Here is a 21,523-nt window from a genome sequence, read left to right as displayed (position 1 = left end):
TGTCCATTCTTGTGTTACTGTGCACACCTTAAATTGAGCTGAGGGATTTATAATTACTAGAGTCGCCATGAAAAAAAAAAAATGCCAGAAGGAACCTCCGCCACCCACTGTGGGATTGTTCTTGGCATGGGGCCTAAGGCGTGGTGCATTTGCACATGGCAATATGAGTTGTCATGTCGTAAGTGGCAGTAATGCTAGGGGATACTTTTCTTCTCTGAGTTTATTATTATCTCCTTGAATGAAACATATCTTGTTTTTGAATCATAACTAAACGAAATGCCCGCACCCATCTCACCCCAACGTATGTAAATTCCATTTCTCCCAAGACTCCCAGCTCGGAAAGAATGCAACCGCCAATATTATGAAAGTGGCTCAGCTGAAATGTTTGCTTTCCTGTGCTCAGTCACTTGAGCAGTCCAAGTGACACATTTGACAAGGCAGAACAAGAAATTTATCCCTTCAATATGGAGCATCTTGCGAGGGAGGCTGAGTTTTGGAGCGAACTAATGGTAAGTTGAAAGAAGTGTTTAAATATCAAGGGCAGCATGCTGGGCATTTTCCTTGTGGCTTTTTATAAAATTAAGATGGAAGGGGAATTTATAATCAAAGGATTGTAGCCTTGCTCGTTATTTTAAAGTGAAACATGCCTTGTACATACCAAATGGTGTTAGTGATAAATGACTTTGGATGAATTGTTTGGGTGTAAATTTTTCTAATTTTTTCGATGAACAATACTGAGCAGCTTGTGGGCACGCAGGACACGACCTTATTGAAGCAATTACAGCTTGCTGACAGAAAGGAATTGTAAAGTCAAGCTAGGTTTTTAAACACAAATGAAGTGTTTCGTAGTACTCTGTTGGATTGTTACTTTTGGTCTTCTTTAAATGCATCTCTTTTAAGATTTTATATATACACATGTATGTATATATATTTGTGTGTGTGTGTGTGTATATATATGCATGTTATGATTACAAGAACATGACAAAGAAGCTTACTCATGTCTGTCTAGAACTAACTTTCGTGATTTTTGAACTGCACATACTCAGACCTGCTGTTTCCCGGTATGTCACTGAGAGTAGCTGAGTCCAGATGACCTGGTCAAGTCCTAAAAGCCTCATCGGATGGCAGATTCCCAGGCCTTGGGGATCCTGCTAATCATCTCATTTCATAGTTGAATAAACTCAAGTTCTTCTACTTGAACAACCCGTAGTTGGGCTACAAGACCACAGATTTCAAGCCCCTAGCCCGGTGTTTCTGGTTAGTATATCTCACTGTCCCATAGTACAAGTTTTCATCTTGTTTTCTCCTTTCTAATATGAATTTAAATTTCATTGGAAACAGAAGACTCTGTTGCAATCATAGGTGCTTTTTAGATTGGCTGGTATAACAAATTCTCTTTTGGTGGCAACAGTGTGACCCCCGTCTTTTCCCTGGCAGCATGATCTATATCACCTTCTTTTATGACATGAAGTTGACTCCAAGAGCAAATCAAAACATTAGTTCCTAAAGTAAATCACTTCTGTTCATTAAAGAATGTTCACCATCCCCGATGTCTTAGGTTTTAATGCTGTATCTAAGCTGGCAAGCCATGTTGTATACTGTTGGAGAAAGGAAGATAAATACTGTGCTGCTCCCAGGCATAACTAAAAAGGCATAATTTTCAGATCGATATTCAAGCTTTTGATACTTCTACCTTTGTTTATTCAAGTCATTCACTCATGGACTTAGCAAGTATATCAACAAGTTGTATTCTAGAAACTCAACCATTTCTATGCTCCCGTAATATTTAGATTTTTAAAATTTCTTTATTTGTATTGGGAGCTTATTTTGACAAGCTATATACAGAAAAATAAAAAGAGTTCTTCCTGCTGCATGCTGTCCGGGCAGGAAGGAATGTCTCTGTTCCAAGGGGCTGGGGGCTGATGCAGCAATAGGTTCTGATTGGCTCCAAGGTCTTAAGACAACTCGTGGAGGCCAGGCAGTGGCTGGAGCTCAGGAAATACACTAACGGATGAGATGTAGGCGTTGGTACTCTCCACTTAGACCCCCCAACCCCATGCCCCAGGAGGTTTCCAGATAAGATACAGTCAATCACATGAGAGAAGGTCAGAATCATAAAGTAAACACCTATCATGTGAATTCAAGCTCCTTGTTGTTCTGTTACCCCTTGATTCCGCAAGCTGCCATCTTGAAAACTCTCTCCTCTTTGGAAACTCTCTTTGGCCCTTGGTTCTATCTCTGCCACTGCGTCTTGTCACCAGTTCCTTTGGCAGGTAGGTGGCCTCTTACTGGCAGCTCAGAGGCCGCAGAGACTACCTTAGGGAGTTGGCAGCTGCTCAGGAGTCTCTCCTCAGCTCCTTCCAAGCTGTGCAATAGCTAGAATACCTGCCAACTCAAATCCCAGGGACAGGCCTGGCCCCAGGGCAGGAGGGACTGACATTCATTATGATCCAGTGGCTGCTCAGGAGCCTGCGTGAATCAACAGAAATGGAGTGTGGAGAGCCTGGGATATTTTCACAGTGTCTTTCTGTCATAATTGATGCACCCAACCTCTCTTGTGGTCAGCAGGTTGTTATATACTGCATAGATCATGAGACAAAGCTTTAATGATGGGCTTGGCACCCTCTGGTTAGTGAGCAGGGCAGGAGGGAGAGACATAAGCCTCTGCCATCAGAAGCTGCAATTTCATACACAATGTTGGACATTCTCTATCAGCCTCTTCTGCCTGGAGGACCAGAGGAGTTCCTCAATCGATAATTCCCTAGTTGTTCTTTGTCCTTAGTGCACTTGAGTTTTTGCATGCCTTCACTCTTGCAGACTGCTTGTGTCGCTTAGAAATTCACTTCCATGCTGGACATAGCTGGATAATGTTTCTCTCAAGGAGGATAACAGTGGCCCCTGGAAGTTCAAGTTCAGGAGCTTGCCTCCAAGTGCAGCTTCAAATCTTCAAGGCTATGTGCTGTTCAAGGACAGTTGATAGATCAGGTCCCTATCCTGCGCACAACCTAGCATAATGGTTATGCTGGCCAACTTCAGCAAGGATGGATTAAATTGAGGATGCTGTCAGCAATGGGCGCAGCGTACGTGCACACTTATTTGGGGGAAGTGGACGGTGGTAACTGGCTATGTAGTCCTGTGCGGTTATCACCATTCAGGAGATCCAAGCCATTTTTCTTTTTTCAAGCCTAAAATCCCCACTTGCCCCCATCCCCTTTCTCCAATGACCTCATCTGAACAAAGCATCAGGGAGATGCTCCTTGAGTCTGGCCTCTGTACTAAGTCCACTGTTTTTACAGAGAATGCAGAGGAAGAAGACATGCTCTTGACTCAGGAAGGTCAAAATAGAATTGAGGGACAAGATATACATCCATGAAACAATTAGAGGGCAAAATAACATATAATTGAGAGGCAGAGTGTATGGTTCAGTTGTTAAATTGTATAGCGATTCTGAAGTCAGGGAAGTCAAAGAAGGCTTCGGGAAGAAAATGGATCGAGAAGGATGGACAGGATTTGGAAAGGAGACAGATAGACTTCTATATGGAGGGGATGATGTTGAGTAAATGCTGGGAGGCAGAAATACCCCTGGTCGTGGGATAGTACTGAGCGAAGAGGAAATGCGAGTGAGCAGATCCTAGGGAGAGAGAAAGTTGAGCAGACCCTGGAAAGCCTTGAAGGCAAAGCAAAGGCGTTTAGATCTGGTAGGAAATGCGAGCCATGGAAGGTGTCGGAGCAGTAGCATGCGATGATAAAATCAGGGTTTAAGGGAAATTTGTCTGGCAGGGTAGATTGGATTCTGGAGGCCAGATAGAAAGCTATTCTTAGGACCCAAATGTGAGATGACAATGGTCCCAGACCACAGAGGTACAAATGGAATACGGAGAAAGAAGTATAGTTGTAAGAGAAAATATGAAATACTAGTTAATGAATAGGATCCTGTAGAGTGCAAACTGTAAAGGTAGCAAATTATGGATATCTTCTCTGGGTAACAGTCTACCTTGGCTCAAGATGAAAGCAACTTCTTATTCTTCTCTTTAGATCTGCTCCTGAGGTCAGGAAACCTTTTTCATACTTCCCCTTCTGTTCCTTGTGTTAACCAAACACTTTCTAGAAAATTCTCCAGACACCAGTGCCCATTCTGAGAGTTCGGGCCAAAATTTCTCTTCTGGGCAATTCTCCTGCCACTTGGAACATTTTGCTCCCTCAGAGCTCCTCCTCTCTCACAGCTGGATTCACGAGATGGTGGATAAATTTCTCAAGTTCTCCTTCTTAGCTACTGTTGCTGAACATGAAACTTTTTGCTTCTTTCTCCCTCACTGTCTTAGTTTTATTTCTAGTTGGTTTGCTCCTCACATCCCGCCCTGCCCAGCTTCATTCACATCCGTTTGCCCGCTGACATCTGGCCACCCAGCAGCACACTTCAGCTTTAGATGATCAACTTTGCCCTGCATAGACGTAGTTTTATTTGTCTTAAAGTCTCTCCTATCTACGGGAAAAGGAGGCACACGGCTCACCTGATAGTTTGAAAGGAGAAACAAGTTATCACAACCAGGACACAAGTGAAGAAAATCAAAGGACTGTGGTTAGAGTGACCGAAAGGGTTTCAAGGGAAATTTTGAATCATAGAAGTGAGAACTTTAAGGGACCATAGACATCTTGTATTTGACCTACATAATATTTTTTAAATAATTTTTTCTTTTAATCTTTGAGCCAACATTTAAAATTCAGAAGTCTTGACATAACAATCTAGAAACATATTTCCTTGAAAAGGAAGCAAAAGACATGGCAATAATCTGCTGGAGCTGTGTGTTGCTACCTCCTGTGGATGCGGCGTGCGTTCTCTTCTTCATCTGCGCTTTCAAATACTTATCAGGACCTGTGGACATTTGAGTTTCGACCTCTGATCTAACCAATCTCTAATTCTACGGAAAGAGAAACTGAGGCACACAGAGGTTAAACAACTTTTCCAGTGCTACCCAAGAGGCTGGTAGCAGCACAGGGACCAGAACTGAGCTTTGCAATGACTCTGTGACTTTCTCTCCCCTCCCTTTTGGGACTGTTGCTGTTTCTGAACACAGGACCAGAAAGGTCGGCAAGTTGGAGGAAGGCAAAGGCCTGTAGGTGGGAATATGCCCATCAGTCCAAAGGGATGTTGAACAGATGTTCCTGAGAGCAGGAATCTGGGGAAATCCAGAACAATAGTATTTCTCAACTGTGATTTGACGTAATTTTATTTTACTATATTGTACTTGCTGCTTATAATACCAAGAAGGAGCATGCTTCATAATTAGCTTTTTCCCCTTTATTACAATTTGTTTTGCTTTAAAAAAAATTCTACTTGAAAATATGGCAGTTGTGATTTAACATTGTAAGCGTTTGCATGGAAAATGTCTCAAACTTCTAAATGGAACTTACAGATAAAAAATATTTGCGTGTGTTTTTTCCTGTCCACTTTCCTCTCCTAAGTTCATTTCATTTCCTGAGACCTCTGGCCTGCCCTGTTGGTTTAGTTAGAGTCTCCGTCTTCAATATGTTAAAATGACATTGGCACTTGGCTAGAAGCTGGGGCAGGCGCTGCCTCCCACGGCCTCAGCCGCGCTGTGATCTCGGCAGGCGCCCAGGGCGGGCGGGAGGGGGCCCGATCATCCTGCTTATCATTATTAATGTGGCTTCAGCGACCTCTGCTGCGTTTCTGTCCAGTGTGATCCTGGCTGCAATTCAGAAAACACCTGCTGAAATCCTTGTGAGAAGTCCCTGCGCATGCCAAGGCCAGGTGATTGGTGTCGCTCTTGAACAACGTGACAGTCAACCTCTTGGCTCTCTCCTGCAGTAGCTATTTTAATGAAAGGCGGAATTCTTTACTGAGTGAAAGTTCAAGCAGACCATCACAGGCTGGCATTTCTACGTTTTGCATAGTAACACTCAATTTACTGAATTTAGCCTTTTCACTAAAGTGGAAGAAAGATGGAGATTTTGCTGGGCATCTAGAAATGGAGGACGGATATGAAAGATTCTTTTCGTTCTTTGAAATGTAGGAAAGCTTGAAATTAATGTTTGGTCTCTCCTTTTGCTACATTACCCTCATCCTCCTCCAAGGAATTAGACCTCTGTGATTGCTTCTTTTTCCTTTGGGAAACGTTTCTTTCTCCTCCCCAAACGCTTGGAGTTTTTGGCTGATGTAACAAGATCACCTCCTTGCTGGTGAGGATGTTTCAGCCCCACCATTTTTTGTGCTATTGTTTTCAATATAAGTTCTACTTTTCCATCTGCCATGTGATGGGGGCCATTGAGGTGCATCCCTTGGGCTGTTAGCCCAGGGGTCTGCCACACCCACTAGAGCACAGATTTAATCCAGTTCAGCCAGGGAATATATGAGTTGTAAATGAGACACAAAAGCTCTGTAAAGGTATTTGACCCCAAGTCCACAGAAGTCATCATCCATAGAAAGTTCATTTGACCTTAGACCACAGTGATAAAATGCGATGTAATTGGTATAAGAAATTGATCAATAATGACAATGATGATAACTGACATAATGTACATATTTAGTAAGTAAATACGTAGGAACTGTGCTATGTTTTACATGAGTGTTATCTAATTTAATCTTTATAATTGCCCCTATATTCCTCTAAAATGAGTGAGATAGTCTTAGTTTTAGGCACACCGTTTAAGAGGGACACGGGCAAACAGAAGCAGGTTGCAAAGTAGGTGTGGGACCAACTGGAGAGAGCAGAGATTCTCAAATTTGAGCCTCTGGCAGAATCTCCTGGACGGCTGGCTAAAACAGATATTGCTGGGCCCACCACTGTGCACCTCCCCCTAGAGTTTCTGATTCGGTGATCTAAAGTGAGACCCAATAATCTGCATTTGTAACAAGTTACCAGGTGATGCCAATGCTGCTGGCCCAGAGAGCGTACCTCTAGAGCTGCTGGCCTAGAGCTCAAAACTGTATCCCGTGTGGAACAGCTGAAGTAGCCCAGAATGCTTACCCTAGAGAAGAGACTGCTCTGGGGTGCACGAAGGCCTCCTGCAGCCTATTAAAGGGATGAAGTGTGTAAGTGATACCAAAGGTTTGAACCAGAGACAATGGATGTGACATCGGCCGTGGTTGTGGACTGAAATAAACATCGGCTGAGAGTAAGGGAGAACAGATGGAGTGGGCTGCCTGTGGGGGCAGCAGATCAAGGAACCTGGGAGGCGCCCAAGCTGAGGGGAGGAAAGGGCTGCAAGGATTACAGACTGGAGGCCCGGAGGCGAGGCACAACTGGGTCTGCTGCGAGTGCACAGGACTGTCAGATGTTTGATTGTAAATGCAACCGGTGGCACATATCCTGCAATTCACCTAGTCCCTACTTTCTTAGTCCCACTGATTCTTCCATTTACGCTCACCGGCCTGGTGGCAGATGGTCATGGAGCTGAAGGCCTCTGATTGTCCAGGGTTACCAAGCACCAGGTGAATGCTGGATTAGATATTTTTGAATAATGTGTCATCCAAACTCTAAAGAATGAGAGAAGGGTCACTAGGTAAATCAACCCCAGTTTGCTGACTTGTAGGAATTGTACACTGGAAGAGAGGACCCACTGAAAACCGTGCTAGCACGGAAGCTGGTTCTAGCATTGCCGGTCAATGCAGTGTTTCCTAGTGTGGCTCGCTGAGTCAGGCACTCCTCTCAGTCACCCCACCCTCCCTCCAGGTTTTCTCCCTCCAGTGGCTTCCTCTAGTTCCACATTACTGGAGATGACCCACACTGGCCACGGGACCTAAATGGCAAAGCCACGCAAAAGCTGTGGCTGAGCTCACTCTTTCTATCCCTTACTGCAAATGTCGCCCCAAGTCTGCCCTCCCTGAGTGCAGGGGGTTGTTCCACCCTTCTGGGAGACAGGTGGGCCTTCGGGGAGCCTGAAAAGACAGTGAGAAGTCTTCGAAAGCGATGACCAAGCCTTGGCAGGAAAAGAGATAAGGGAGAGAAGTTTGGGGTTGATTTCAAAACAACCAGCACCCAAAGTGGTGGATTTCCAAGAGGAAAAGCTCATGTAAGAAGTTCTAGAAAGGAAGGATAAAGAAAAACAGAAATGACAGAGAGACGTAACAAGACCAGATCATGAAATGGAAGACCTGGATAAATTGTTTGGAGAACTATATTGTCAGTGATAGACACTTTGTCCTTGAGACGTTTAAAGCGAAATCAGAGAAAGAGCTAGAAGAGTGCTTCAGAAGAACATTCACTGACAAGTCTAAATGGCCTGATGAAGTCTTTCCCACCTTTGCCTCCTGGATTTGTTTGCTGGGTATCTGGCATCGCAATCCCCAGGCAAGCACACGGCTTTCTCAGTTATGAGAGTTCTGGGTTGCCATCCAGATGGCAAAGCCAGGAAGAGCGTATCGCCTCTTCCCTGGATCATCTTTCCATTCTTTCTTTTCTTCTCTCTTTCGTTCCTTTCTTCCCTCCTTCTCTCCCTCCCTTCCTTCTACCCTTCCTTCTTGTCTCCCTACAAATAAGGAAAGAAAAATGTAGGGGGACCTCTGGAGCTGGTTCTAATAATAACCTTGGCAGGTAATTTTTGCACATGCACAGGGAGTCATTTTCTTATAACTGAGATCCGGGGCTGTATTGCTCCCAAGAGAAAAAACACTTCTATTGACGTGTTTGTGTTTTGGAACGATAATATTTGTCCATATGAAAGTATGTGTGATTCCTTTCTGCCACACCATATGGCTTATTACTATTCATAATCCAAACAGTAGCAGCTGCTGCCGAATGCGAGAATGAGATTCCTTGAAGTAAAAATGGACGAACTATTGGATGCCACGTGTAGTTTCCACAGCATCACTAGTTATTCACCAGAAACTTACATATGGGCCCCTTTCATGAATCCACTAAGTTCTTTATTAATATCTCAGACGCTTATTTTTCTACCCCTCTCATCTAACCCTACTTCCATTCAACCTGTGCCCCCACGGAGCTGTTCTTCCTTGGGAACGTGGACTCCTATTATCCAAAACTATTGGCAGCTAAAGCTCTCAGTTTGGTTTTGTTGACTGATGACAGCTGCCAGAAAAAATTGCTGTGAGTTTTCACCCTGGTTCTCCATGTGGCTTCCTGCGTGGCTGAACCGCATTATATATTTGTGGTTAATCAGACACATGGAGGCACTGGAGCATTAATGATGCCCCCTGAGGCCCACTTGGCCCAGCTCTGAGGTAACGGAAAACGCAGGGCAGCACTTTCTACAGACCATTTGAATGCGGTTCGCAGAAACCCTTGAGGTTTAAGAAGGAAGTGATTTGTGGAATAGGTGCTGGATGCTGCTGTAGAAACCACCGCAATCAACAGTACAAAATAGCCCAATTTCACAAAGGAGGAATATCCTCAAGATATTTATATCATCACATGGTCATTCTGAGTCCTCCCCAAAGCTGGAGGTTTTAGAAAATCAAAACACCCTTTATGCTGATTCTACACATCATGGTGGTAAATATTCATTTAGCCAAAAAAAAAAGGCCTGACCAAATATCCCAAAACTTGAGCCTAAAATGAAAGTATATAGATAATTGCTTCCATTTTCCAATTCAATTGGTTTAGTCTTAATAATACCTTGCATTTGCGTGATGTATCATGGTTTTCAGGGTGTTTTCATATATATTAGCTGTAATTGAGAGCTTTTTCCAAGAAGAGTGTCAGGTGACCCGAACTGACGGACATTCATGAGACTGAGATGTTGTCTCTGCCCAGTACACTTTGTCCCGCTCTCCTCACAATGGGTATCACTAATTTCCAACTTGTATCAGTCGTCTTCCTGCAGCCATTTGTCATTTTCGGGTGTCTTTTGGTCAGTTCTCTAAGTACCTGCTGCTTTTATCACAAGTTATAATAGGGTGATTTATCAATGTCATTCTCCTCCCTTGGCGACAAGAGAGCAACTGCAAGATATTACAGCATCGGTCTGCATACCTGGCCTTTAACCACAGTTCTCCGACTTGAAATGACATTTACACCTCTGTCATCCCACAGCTTGTCGAGAGGTCTTGGAGTAGTCCTGACTTTGCCAGCCTTTGCCTTCAGGATGCACTAGGTAATTGTTTCAAAAACTTCTGTGTTCCAAAAGGAATATCTGACAACATTCCCAAGTCACTTTTTCTGTGCAGGGGCCGCGTAGGTGTGTGTGTGTGTACGTCTGCTTCTCATTTCTGTGTTTCTTAGCATCATAATCAGCCTGACTCAGGCCAAACAGGTGATTGCCCCTGTAGGGCTATAATATGGTTTCAGGGCTAAATAGTCCAGATAGGTCTTCTTAATAGACGATGCCTGAAATCCCTCTGTTTGTCCATGCTAACCTTTCCCCAGTCCCTGGAGAAACTTCGCCCAGAAGGCTCAGCCCTGCCTGCTCCTGGAACCCGTCCTGACCCACAAGTAGTTGGCACTTGGACAGAGATTGGTCCTGCTGTCTGGTGGGCCCGGGCTGAGCCCGGGGTCGTGTAGCTCACGCCATGCCAGGCTGGTGGCTGTGCATGGGATGCCACCATTTCTTTCTGGTTTATACATCTGCCCTTCTGCTGAAATCCAGCTACCCCAGCCCTGCCCACTGGTTGTGCTGCTGAGCACGCTCTACCCTCTGTGTCCCGTTGCCTCAGGGTACCTTCCAAGTGAGCCGGGAAACAGGGCTGTGTCATGATTTTCCTCGGCCCTAGGCACTTTCACCTTCATAGACCCCTTTCTCCATAAAAAAGTATATTATAACTATGTTGATATAAAGACAAATATATTAACACTATATAATAAAACATTTCTTTGACTTGAAAGTGCATTTTTTTTCTTCTGACTTTGATTTCTTTAAGAGAGATTAATACATTTACTGGATTCCTGAAAGTATTGAGGCCCCAGGCACCGTGCCTAGTGTCCCGGATGGAAAAGGTGAGCACTACCTAGAAACGGACCTTTGTGGCAGACCCTTTGGCCTTAGATCAGTTTCCAAGTTTCTTTTGTAAACCACATTTGGAAATTTTATCATGTTGCTCTTCTTCAGTACTAGTTTTCATCTAATATTCTTCTTTAAATGTCGTCCTTTTGAAATTGCAATAAATGTATTTTTACAAGAAAGTTTATGTCCCTAGCATAAAGCCAGTGTAACTTGTTCTTAGGCACTGCATGTTGGTGTCCCCCCAAAATTCATGTGTTAGAACCCTCATCCTCAGTGTGATGGTATTCGGGGGTGGGGCCTTTGGGAGGTAATGAGGTCATGAAGGTGGAGCCCTCAAGATGGGATTCATGCCCTTAGTGGGAAAGACAGGAGAGAGCTTGCTTCTCTCTCTGCTCTCCAGCATGTGAGGACACAATGAGAAGACGGCCATCTGAAAACTAGGACCAAGAACCGAATCTGCCAGCAACCTGATCTTGGACTCCCCAGCCTCTAGAACTGTGAAAAATGAATGTTTATTGTTTAAGCCACCTAGTCTATGGGAATTTGGTACAGCAGCCCAAGCAACTAAGATACTTACCCTAAATAGAAAATGCACATTAATACAAATTAACATAAACACATTATGCAACTTTTTTAAATTTAAGTTTGTTCGTGTTCTAGCTAATTCCAGTGTTCTGAGTTCCTCAGCATCTCTTATATTCTACTAGTCCTTATGGATTTAATGATTGAATCGATGCCTAACTCAAAGATGCCCACCCTATTCAGAGTTTTCAATTTATTCACTGTCTACCCACCAGCACCCAGCCACTGTCCAAGTTCTTGCTCCAAAGCAAATGAACTCACCAGACCTCCCCAACTCAATTTAAGCATCGACAGAGCATCCCCATCCATCTGACTGGGTGTTGCTGGGAAACATCATTGGCCATCACAATCCTGACTTACCATTTCCTTCTAGAACACGCTGTCCAATAGAACTTTCTGTGTTGATGGAAATGTCCTATATCTGCACTTGCCAATACGGTACCCACTAGACAGTAGACTGTGACTACTGAGCATTTAAAAAGTGGCTAGTGTGACTGAGGAACAAAATTGTTACTTTCATTTTATTTAATTTAAATGTAAACTCTTTAGCTACATAGGGCTAGAGGCTACCATATTGCACAGGGCAGCAAGAGTGTGTGATTTGACTGTGACCGTCCTTCTTGGGTTCCAAATCTCTGTCCCAGAACCGATCAGTTCTAGAATTCTTTCCCTTTCCATGAGGCCTATCAGGCCACCCAGCCAAGTTCATCAGTGAAATGGATGCTACTTTAGCTGCTATTAGATATTTACACCTTGGTATAAAAGAAGGCTCTGAGAGGAGGCATGACAGAAGCAAGCAGGAATAGAATATGAGAATCCTGTGTGCTACCGGGAGTCTTATGGACGGTGGGGGTGAGAGGGAACAGAAGGGAGAGATCAAAGTAACAAAAATTAATTTGCTCCTGCTTTTCAGTTATGCAAAGCTAACAATACCTGAATTTTAGACTGTATTAATATCACTTTGTTATGGTGACCCTCTCTGGAACTCATGGAATGGGAGGGTAAAATCGAGTATCTAGGCCAGTCATGGAATTCCACTTCTCTCATCACTTACTGATTTTGGAAGAGATGCATGACCTAATGCTGGCCGCTGAAGGACTTCTGGAAAAACTTTCCTACCAACAAAAAGAAATGCATAGAAGATGACCTTTCTTCCTCTGCTGGGATTGGTGGGTCTGTAACTGAGGTCGGACACTGTAGCGGCCATTTTTCACTCACGAAGTGCAAAGATGACCTGCTGATGCTGGAGGAGAAGAGTGGGCAGGGTTCTTACTAGCATGGTAGAACAGGCAGATTAACTAACCCTGAAACAATTTGGACTTCTGCTTTGTGAAATAATAAACCTCCCAGTAGGTTAGGCCATTTTGAGTTGGGTCTCCTTTTATTAGCAGCTGAAATCATCATTTCTGATATAATGATAACATATATGGAGTTCTTATTGCCTCTAATTTGACTTAAAACTTCTTTCTGCCAGAAAATGACAGGCTATAGTCTTAGCTTTCTCCTGCTTCATGGATTGGAGAACCTGTCCTTTCTGGCAGTTTATTATTTTACTTATGGGACGCCTCTCTGTATAAATCACTACCAAACTTTGCCTATTTCTTCATCTTTGACATGAGAATAAAGCACTGTAAACTGCTCTCTTCCACTCTCTTCCTTGTGTTCCATCAATGAGTGAACACAGTTAATAATAAAAAGAAATCCTAAATAGCAACTAATGAATAGTAGTAATAAGATGTGGCCTTTTGCTGTAATGATTTTGATTACAAATGTAAAATATAGTTTTATTTATATCTTTGAGAATGAGCCTTTTTTCTGCTGCACATGGAGTATTGAACACATATTTAATGGGAGTAATCCTATTTCCCTTGTGGAGAAGGTGTAAATAATAGAGCTTTCGCCCCAAAGCAGAAACTCTTCAGGGAGTCTGTCTTCACTAATGTGTATATTGATATGCATGCATATTTCCCATTAATACTAATAGAACCTAATGCAATCATATAAATCACCTGAATTTTGATGCAGTGTGAATCTGATGTTGGATGATTCGAGATGAACTCACAGAGTACATTTGTCTGCTACCTTTTCCGTAATATGTCTTCATCTTCTAGCCGATTTTCTCTCCTGTGACTGAAATATTAATCAAAGGCTGTTTCTGCTGGCTGGCATCTTGTACACACCCCTTTTATCAACAGAAGAGATGAAGAAGACTCGTCTTTGTGACTAGGTCCCTCTACCCGGGAATAACTTAAGGTTCTTTTGAATGAAAGAAAAACAGAATGGACAGAAAAGAGAAACTAAGAAAGATTTTCCTTTTTTTGTGGGAAGAAGTGTGTGCGACTGGGCTAAATTAAGTGAGCACATGTTCCTGAATTCTGGAAGGAGTGTCAGATCAGAGTAGGATCTTTTACCCTGGTTGGCAGTGTGCTTTCTGGGAGAAACGCAGTGAAAATGCTTTCCAGCCAGTCTGCCTCGCTCTTCCAAAATGAGCTCTTCCAGGGGCTGGCCCCGTGGCCGAGTGGTTAAGTTCGCGCGCTCCGCTGCAGGCGGCCCAGTGTTTCGTTGGTTCGAATCCTGGGCGCGGACATGGCACTGCTCGTCAGACCACGCTGAGGCAGCGTCCCACATGCCACAACTAGAAGAACCCACAACGAAGAATACACAACTAAGTACCAGGGGGCTTTGGGGAGAAAAAGGAAAAAAATAAAATCTTAAAAGAAAAAAAAAATGAGCTCTTCCAGTCTCATCTAATGTCCAAGCCCTTTCCTCTCTGAGCTTTCTCCTCTCTTACTTGGATCCTCGTCACAGTGATCACTCATGGAAACTGTCTTTCATTTTTCTCCATTATAGGCAAAAGAGAAAAAGTATACTCTTAGTAAAAAGAAATACACACACACACTCACATGCAGTATTTTTTCCCCCAAAGTTTCTGTCAGACATAGCAAAAATAAGAATCAGACAAAAAGGAAAATGGAGATTGTAAGCAAAAAATCTATATAGTCCTTATTTACTACTGGACCACATAATCTTAGATGATAAAAATTAACACTGAAAATAACTTTGGCAGTATATTACAGTGATGTTACATCCATCCAGAGCTACAGTTTTTCACAGTTGGCAAAGCCCTGGGTGTTTCCATGGATGTTTCACATGGGCACTGCAAATGCTGTTCATGCCCCTTTTACAGATAAAGGAACTGAGGCTAACTGAAAATGCTTCAAAAACACCATCACTGGGTTTTTTTAGGGGGCGGTTGGGTGAGGAAGATTGTCACTGAGTTAACATCTGTGCCAATCTTCCTCTATTTTGTCTGTGGGATGCCACCACAGCGTGGTTTGATCAGTGGTATGTAGGTCCGTGCCAGGGATCTGAACCCACGAACCCTGGGCCATCGAAGTGGAGTGTGGGAACTTAATCACTACACCACCGGACTGGCCCCTCATTAACTGTGATATTAGTAAGTTAGGAGTCATTTGGTTTCTTCTCTAGTCCAAGAGAATAAGGGAATAATTAAGTACAGAGCTGCTCGGGTAGGCTTTGAAATCCAAGATGTCTGAATTCCCAAAGCCTGTGTAGAGCCCTGGGTGAAACTTGAAGTCTACAAAACATTTCAGTTTGGTCGTTATAATCTGCTGGAACCGAAGGGGACGCTCGGATTAAATTAAGCTTTAATCGACGGTCGTTGAGGGTTAGTGGGAAAGGCATTGAGTTGCAGCAGCTCTTCAAATCTTACTCTGAATGTAGACATCTTTTTAAAACTGCAACGCCTCTAATACTAGTGATTAATATGTATTACTCTGTCTATAAAACTGGAAATTTCATTTTGAAAAGAAAACATTATTGCTGAGTGGAAGAGCTTGTGCAGTCTAACTCTGTTATCTACATCAGAGGGAAATACGGCTGTTTGGACCATGAAACTCTGACTCAGGTATCCTCACCTTAAGGGCCTCCCATCAAATTGTGGATATCGGACTTAGGACGAACTAAAGGTGGGCAACCAACCGCAAAAACCGTTGCACTCATTCATTGATTTCTTCAATAGTTTATTACATGCCTGCTGTGGGCCAAACCCTGTGCTAGGAATAAATACAAAGAGCAGACATGTTTCTGCCCTTCATGGGTCTCTTGGACCAGTAAGGGAAAGCCTATGGAAGGGCATTGATGGAAGGATCTGGATACTTGCTGGGGCATTTGCATAGGTAATCTCACATACTCTTCATTATAGTCCTAGTCAAGTAGGTAATATTATCCCCGTTTTAGAGCTGAGGCCCAGAGAATGTAAAGCAGCTTACCCAAGGTCACATGGTATGTGAAGGAATCAGAAATCAACCCCCCATTTGTCTGATTGTGCTCTTGCACTCCACCAACATTAAACTTCATGGTACCCATTGCCATAGAGTATCATGCAGGTGGCCTTCAGCAGCTGCCACCTGCCATTGACTGCCACCGTGTCTCTGGAAGTGTCACCCTTAGCTGTTACGTTGATGTTGGAGCCCACATTCCTTCTCTCGGGACACTCTGGAATGGGGAAGAGAAGCTAGGAGTGCTGTCCCCAAGAGGATTTGCTGCGTCATTCATTCTCAAGCAGCCTGGGAGCAGCTCTCAGGCATACCTGAATGAAACTCAGGAATGTTCCCTCTTGTCTCCAGGGGAAGAGTGTTCTTCTGAGCAGTGAACCAACCAGCGTCACTAGAAGTCACTTTGATAGCTCCTTGAGAATATATTAGACAGGCGGCAGACAGCCCTTGGAATAGCGGAGCTGTGGCAAGAGAGATTGCCTCAGGAATTGGGAGAGTTAAAGACAAAGCCAAGAGGAGAGATGAGTCTTCTTCACTCAGAGTATTAGAAAGAGAGGGGAGCCGCTGGGTTAAGCAGAACGCTGTTCAAATGAGCGTGAAGGTAAGAGAAATACACCGGGTAGCAGGTTCAGCCACGGGGCCAGCGCAGATGCCAAAAGTGTGTAAATATCGGGGTGAGCCAAGACTGGTGACTCAACAGTGACATGAGAATTAGGACCTTGGGAACTGAAGGAAGGAGGATTCAACGAACAATTGTTGAGCGAAGACAGGTCTACGATTGCTTATTCTTAATCCCAAAATCCAAGTGGTCCAAAAACTGAAAATGTTTGGTGTCAAAAACTTGCCCTGAATTGAGGTAAGACTGTGCTCTTGGTTCATCCCTCTTAATGTGGATACTCATAGCTTTGCTGCAGAAACATCTGTATATTTTATTATGGGAGATGCTGGTGGTGTTAAATAATATAGAGGATAGGAATATATTACATTTCTAAAAATCTAAAGCCTGAATTCCAAAACACATCTGTTCCCAAGGGTTTCAGATAGGTGACTGTGTCATGCACTTACTTCCGTGTTATCTCTCATAATCCTCACTAAAGTCTTAAAAGGAAAGTATTATTTTCCCTATTTTATAGACTGAAAAATAGGATAGGGAAGTACTTATTTGACCAAGGTCACAACCAGTAGAAAGTGACAGATTGAGGATTGAACCCCACACATCTAAACCCGGTCCCTGAGGCCCTCCTGTGCCACACATTGTGCTGGTGGGGACTGTGGAGCAGGCAGCAGTGGCTCCCGGGGAGGGGACTCAGGGACACTGCCAGCTTCTCCTGGTAAAATCTGCTCCTGACCCCAACACCTTCCGCGGTTGTTTTGGTTTTTCTGAAAAAGAAGCAACTGCTGGGCTGCAGCCTCCTGTGAGCGTGGAGTTCTAGAAAGTGTTGATTAGAGGGAAACAGAGTTCCTGTAAACTCTAACATCTTTCAGCTCTGTTAGAGGACCTCCAGGAGAGCAGTTTTGAATCTCTAAGGGGTCTCAGATCCCTTTGAGAATCTGATGAAAGCCATGAACCCTCTCCACAAGATATTCACATGCAACTCCACAGAGTAAATTCTTCATTCTATTTCAGGGGATCCTATCCATGAACCCCGGATTTAGAATCTCTATTCTCAGCTTTTAGAGGATAAGTAAATTTTCCATGGCAAAATTAACAACAAAGTTCAACCTTGAAGAGTGAAGATCATTTCAGTTAATATAAGTCAACAATTCAGGCAAGATCTGATTGGCATAGAAGGATGGAATTCTCTGACCAAAGGGTGTGTGTGTTAGGGTGTGTCTGTGGAGGTGTGTGTGTGTTAGGGTGTTGGGAGGAAAGACTGGGTGAGGGGATGGTTCCTCTGGTTTCTGAAGAAAATTACCCCTACAGGGCTTATTAAACCTTTACAGTCTGATGAGCACTCCACTCTTATAGCCAACCAGCTCAGTCCCGACAGCAGAGATGGTGTTAGAGGCCACTTTCAGTTCCAGGATCTTGTAATGATCTTCTGTCTGCATGGGCTTTGAGACTTTGCTTCTCCTAGGCCGATTCCTTTTCATCATCTGTGACAGTAAAACTTGTAAACCGCTGTCCAGGCCCAACTATAAAGAATCTCCAGCCGGCATCCTAACTGTGTAGTTTATTTTCTCCCTTGCTCTTTTGATTTACTAGGGCTCTAAGCCATTATTTTCTAAAAGCTAAATATTTCCTAGTCTTTCATATCTCTGGTTTGATAGTTTTGATACCCTACTCCCAAGAGTATAAAACTGCAAATGATGAATTAGAAGAAGGATGTTCACCATTAGCCAGTGCAGAAAGCAACCCCTTCCTGGAAATTCAGAAACTTGATAATGGCAGATTTTGTTTTTTACATGATTACCTTTATGACAGTTCTGTCACTCCACACCAAGTGCGATATATTCAGGCTGGGTTTTCTCTGACGAGAGTGTCCATGGCTCCTGACACTGGGCTGAGCCGTATTTCTGATTTGCGCGTTTGGTAATTGATAGAAACTGATGGGGCATGCATTTTGATGTGGAGGTAAAAAATAGGCATGTTCAGATGAGTAAAATGCTTGTATGCCCCTCATTTCCCACATGTTAATTAATGAGATTAAATGATAAATGCAGTTTAGCAAAACTGGTTAAGTTTTTGGACTCTGAAGTTAATTCAACCTGGGTTTGGATCTTGAATCCATCACTTCTCAGCTAAATGACTGTAGACAAGTGACTTCATCTCTGTGCCTCGTGCTCTGTAGAATGGGATTAAAAATAGTATTACCCCATAGAGTTGGTGGAGGATTAATTGACCTAATGTATGTAAAGCCATTGGCACAGTGTCTAGTTCAATACATTAACTATCATTAATATTATCTCTCAGGAAAATAATGATTTCCCAGCTCTGTTCTTCCATAAGAACGCTCTCCAGCATTATTTGGGCTCAAACACAGCTGAGTCCCAAGATATGCCGAGATGTACATTTGGTACTTCTCCCAGCTCGGAGACATCAGAGAATTAGTGCATGGATGAGGGGAGGAGAGATGAATCTCATATTACCATAATGCTTTGCACGAGAGAGAGGTTGCACGTCTCATTGACAAATAGCTTTTTGGCGTGCCGTATGCCAACCTGATGGGGACTCGATGTGTTTCTGCTGAACTGAGCTGAATGGGCGAAATAAAGAGAATGACTGCATTCGTTCCACCTGCTTGCAGCCTGGCGCCTTGTCCATCTCTGCTCTGGCTCATGTGGTCATCCCAGGTGAACGGACTCAGATCTGTTCCAGACCAAAACATTCTAGGGAGCCAAGCGGGCCTGTCTCAGTCACCTCCAGCCCCCAGGAGCCCTGAGATGCCAGATTCATCTGAGATCAGCATGGGGCCTCCACTGAGCTGTCACCTGGCTCTGCAGAGTTGGACTGAAGACCCTAAGGGGTTCTGCCAGCTCTGGGGCAGGCTCTCTGTGAGAAGGCCTGCTGACCTTGCTTTATTTTTCTGTCAGCATGGAACAGCTTTGAGCCTTAAACCACCTGTCTTATTCCAACCAAAATCCAATAAATATCTGGAAGGAAAGAACCCCATTCGGCAACTGGTAGAAACTCAGTCAATAAAATTTCCTGGTTCTGCCAGAGGGTGCAGATCTTAAGTTTCTTGGAAAATTAATAAAATTTCAAAATGGGTATCACACCAAGGCAGAGACTCTAAAAGGAAAAGTTAATAACTTACTATGTTTAAAGAATGGTAGATATTAGGATATATACAGAGACTTTGCCAGGCTGCCTTTCCTTGTGCTTGGTCCTAAGGAAACTTGTAATAGTTTAAAATATTTAAAAATGAGATTCTCAGTAATAAACAGCCATGTCCAAGGTATTCTAGAAAACAACATTTTAAGGACTATCTTATCACTGCTGATAAATTGTGCTGTACTCCCATTGGATCCCCAGATGTAAGATCCGAATGTAAAATCAGTTAGAATCAAGTGGCAGACACGCCTGGACTTTTCCAGAGTACTGAAATTTTGTTATGGTGTTTTGTAGGCAGAACTAGCAAAAAAATACATAATTCAAAAAAAAAAAACCTTTTTCCTGGCAGAAGTATAACCAGCAAGACCCTCTAATGTGTGAGTGTGGACAGTGGTTTTCCAGAATACGGATCTCATGAAGGAATTTTGCAGTCTTACTTTCCCACATCTTACGTTTACCACTTTTTAGCTTTTTTTTTTCTACTACTTTTATTTTCTAAAGAAAAGTGCCCAGATTTCTTGTTTACTTGTCCTTCTGGACCTTCTCATGCTTGTGCAAATTCAGTTTTTAATATTTATTCATTTTAGAAACTTTTTATTATTATAAGACTTGTGGCCAGCGGAAAAGAAAACACCAAGTATATTGAGTTACTTACAGTGGCAATTGATATTGTTACTGTAATACCAAGAACAAAAACAGGAAACAATGGGCTAGCGTCAGCACACGTGGCACACAACTCCTGTGCCTCAGGAAGCCCGTTGGCATCCCAGGGACATTTATGGGAGATGATGGCTCGGGTCCACCCAGCTCTGCCGGGTCTGGGCAGCGCCCAGCACATGCAGAGAAAGAGGTCAGGTGCCAGTCCTGGAGGCCAGCCTCTCTCATCAGCATATGTCCTCCTTGACCTCATCTGACCTCTCCGATTTCCCTCATCTCTATCATGAAGATGTCATCGCATCTCCCAGAGCACAGTAAGGGAGTTCCCTGAAATCTTGTGCTATAAAGTGCTTACCCCTCATGCCTGCAACAGAGTATGCACTGCTTATTATGTACCACTCAGCCCAGTTAGCACCAAACAGCGACCCAGAGAGACTCGAGCCAGACTGCTCTGCCACTCACGGGCTGAGCCACCTTGGGCAATTTACTTAGCCTCTCTGTGCCACAACTTCCTTGTCCATAGCCCAGTGATACTATTAATAGCAACCTACCCCACTGGACTGTTGTAAGGATTTTAAAAATCTAGGTAAAAATAATACCACTATTTGGCATGTACCTAGTGCCGACTACGTGTCAGTCATTGAACCAATGCACTTTATGCATCTTACACTTTTCATCCCTGAGGCAGCCTGTGAGGTGCTATTCCCTTCTTATCCCCTTTTTACAGACAAGAAAACTGAGAGCATCGTCCAAGTTCACACAGCCAGCATGCAGTGGAGGCAGAGTTCGAACGCAGGTCACCCTAATCTAAAGCTTGTGCTTCCCAGCCCTACAGTCTGTGCTGAGCCTGTGTCCCCCCAGGAAAACAACATGGGCACGTCTGGAATGCTAAGATGCTTCCAGGGCACGTCCAGGCACTAACAACGCCGAGAAAATCATCTAATATCTTGGGAAGTTTAGGAAGCCTGGTTCCCAGGCTGATGACACCCCAGCACCCTCATTTGCAAACCAGATTTGGGGCTGAGTGCAGAGGCACCATCAAGAGGGCATCGCACACTGTGCTTAAAAGTCAAGCACTTTTGAAAACATCTGCTTGTAATTGTATGCCACTGATCGAAATGAAAAACAAACTCAGCTGCCAAGCAACGGTGGAAAGAGGACAAGGAGAACAGAACTAGTGCCACACGACTAGTTAGCACATCGTCACAGATGGTCGCAATAAGAGCCCACCCGAAAAAATAACCGAACAAGGAAAATTACGGAGGACTCTGCCAAAAGTTATTTTATATTCTAG

At 43.6% G+C, this 21,523-nt stretch overlaps 1 protein-coding gene across 6 annotated transcripts in view; it reads left to right on the top strand.

Moving 5' to 3' along the window:
* The first annotated feature begins 216 nt into the window (after positions 1-216).
* The window catches only part of SASH1 (SAM and SH3 domain containing 1), a 300,681-nt gene continuing 279,374 nt past the window's right edge, over positions 217-21,523 (top strand). The window contains exon 1 of one of the 6 annotated variants that reach the window (XM_008539539.2): positions 217-509. In XM_008539539.2, the coding sequence (XP_008537761.2) occupies positions 465-509 (45 nt within the window). In that variant the 5' untranslated portion in view covers positions 217-464. Of the gene's footprint in view, positions 510-16,231; positions 16,399-21,523 lie in introns of those variants that run through there. The other 5 variants (XM_070602972.1, XM_070602966.1, XM_070602974.1 and 2 more) reach the window with 5 other exon arrangements.

This window comes from Equus przewalskii, chromosome 32 (genome assembly GCF_037783145.1).
Source record: "Equus przewalskii isolate Varuska chromosome 32, EquPr2, whole genome shotgun sequence".
Taxonomy (NCBI): Eukaryota; Metazoa; Chordata; class Mammalia; order Perissodactyla; family Equidae; genus Equus; species Equus przewalskii.
Note: the sequence above shows the minus strand (reverse complement) of the source record. Positions and strands in the feature narration are given on the sequence as shown.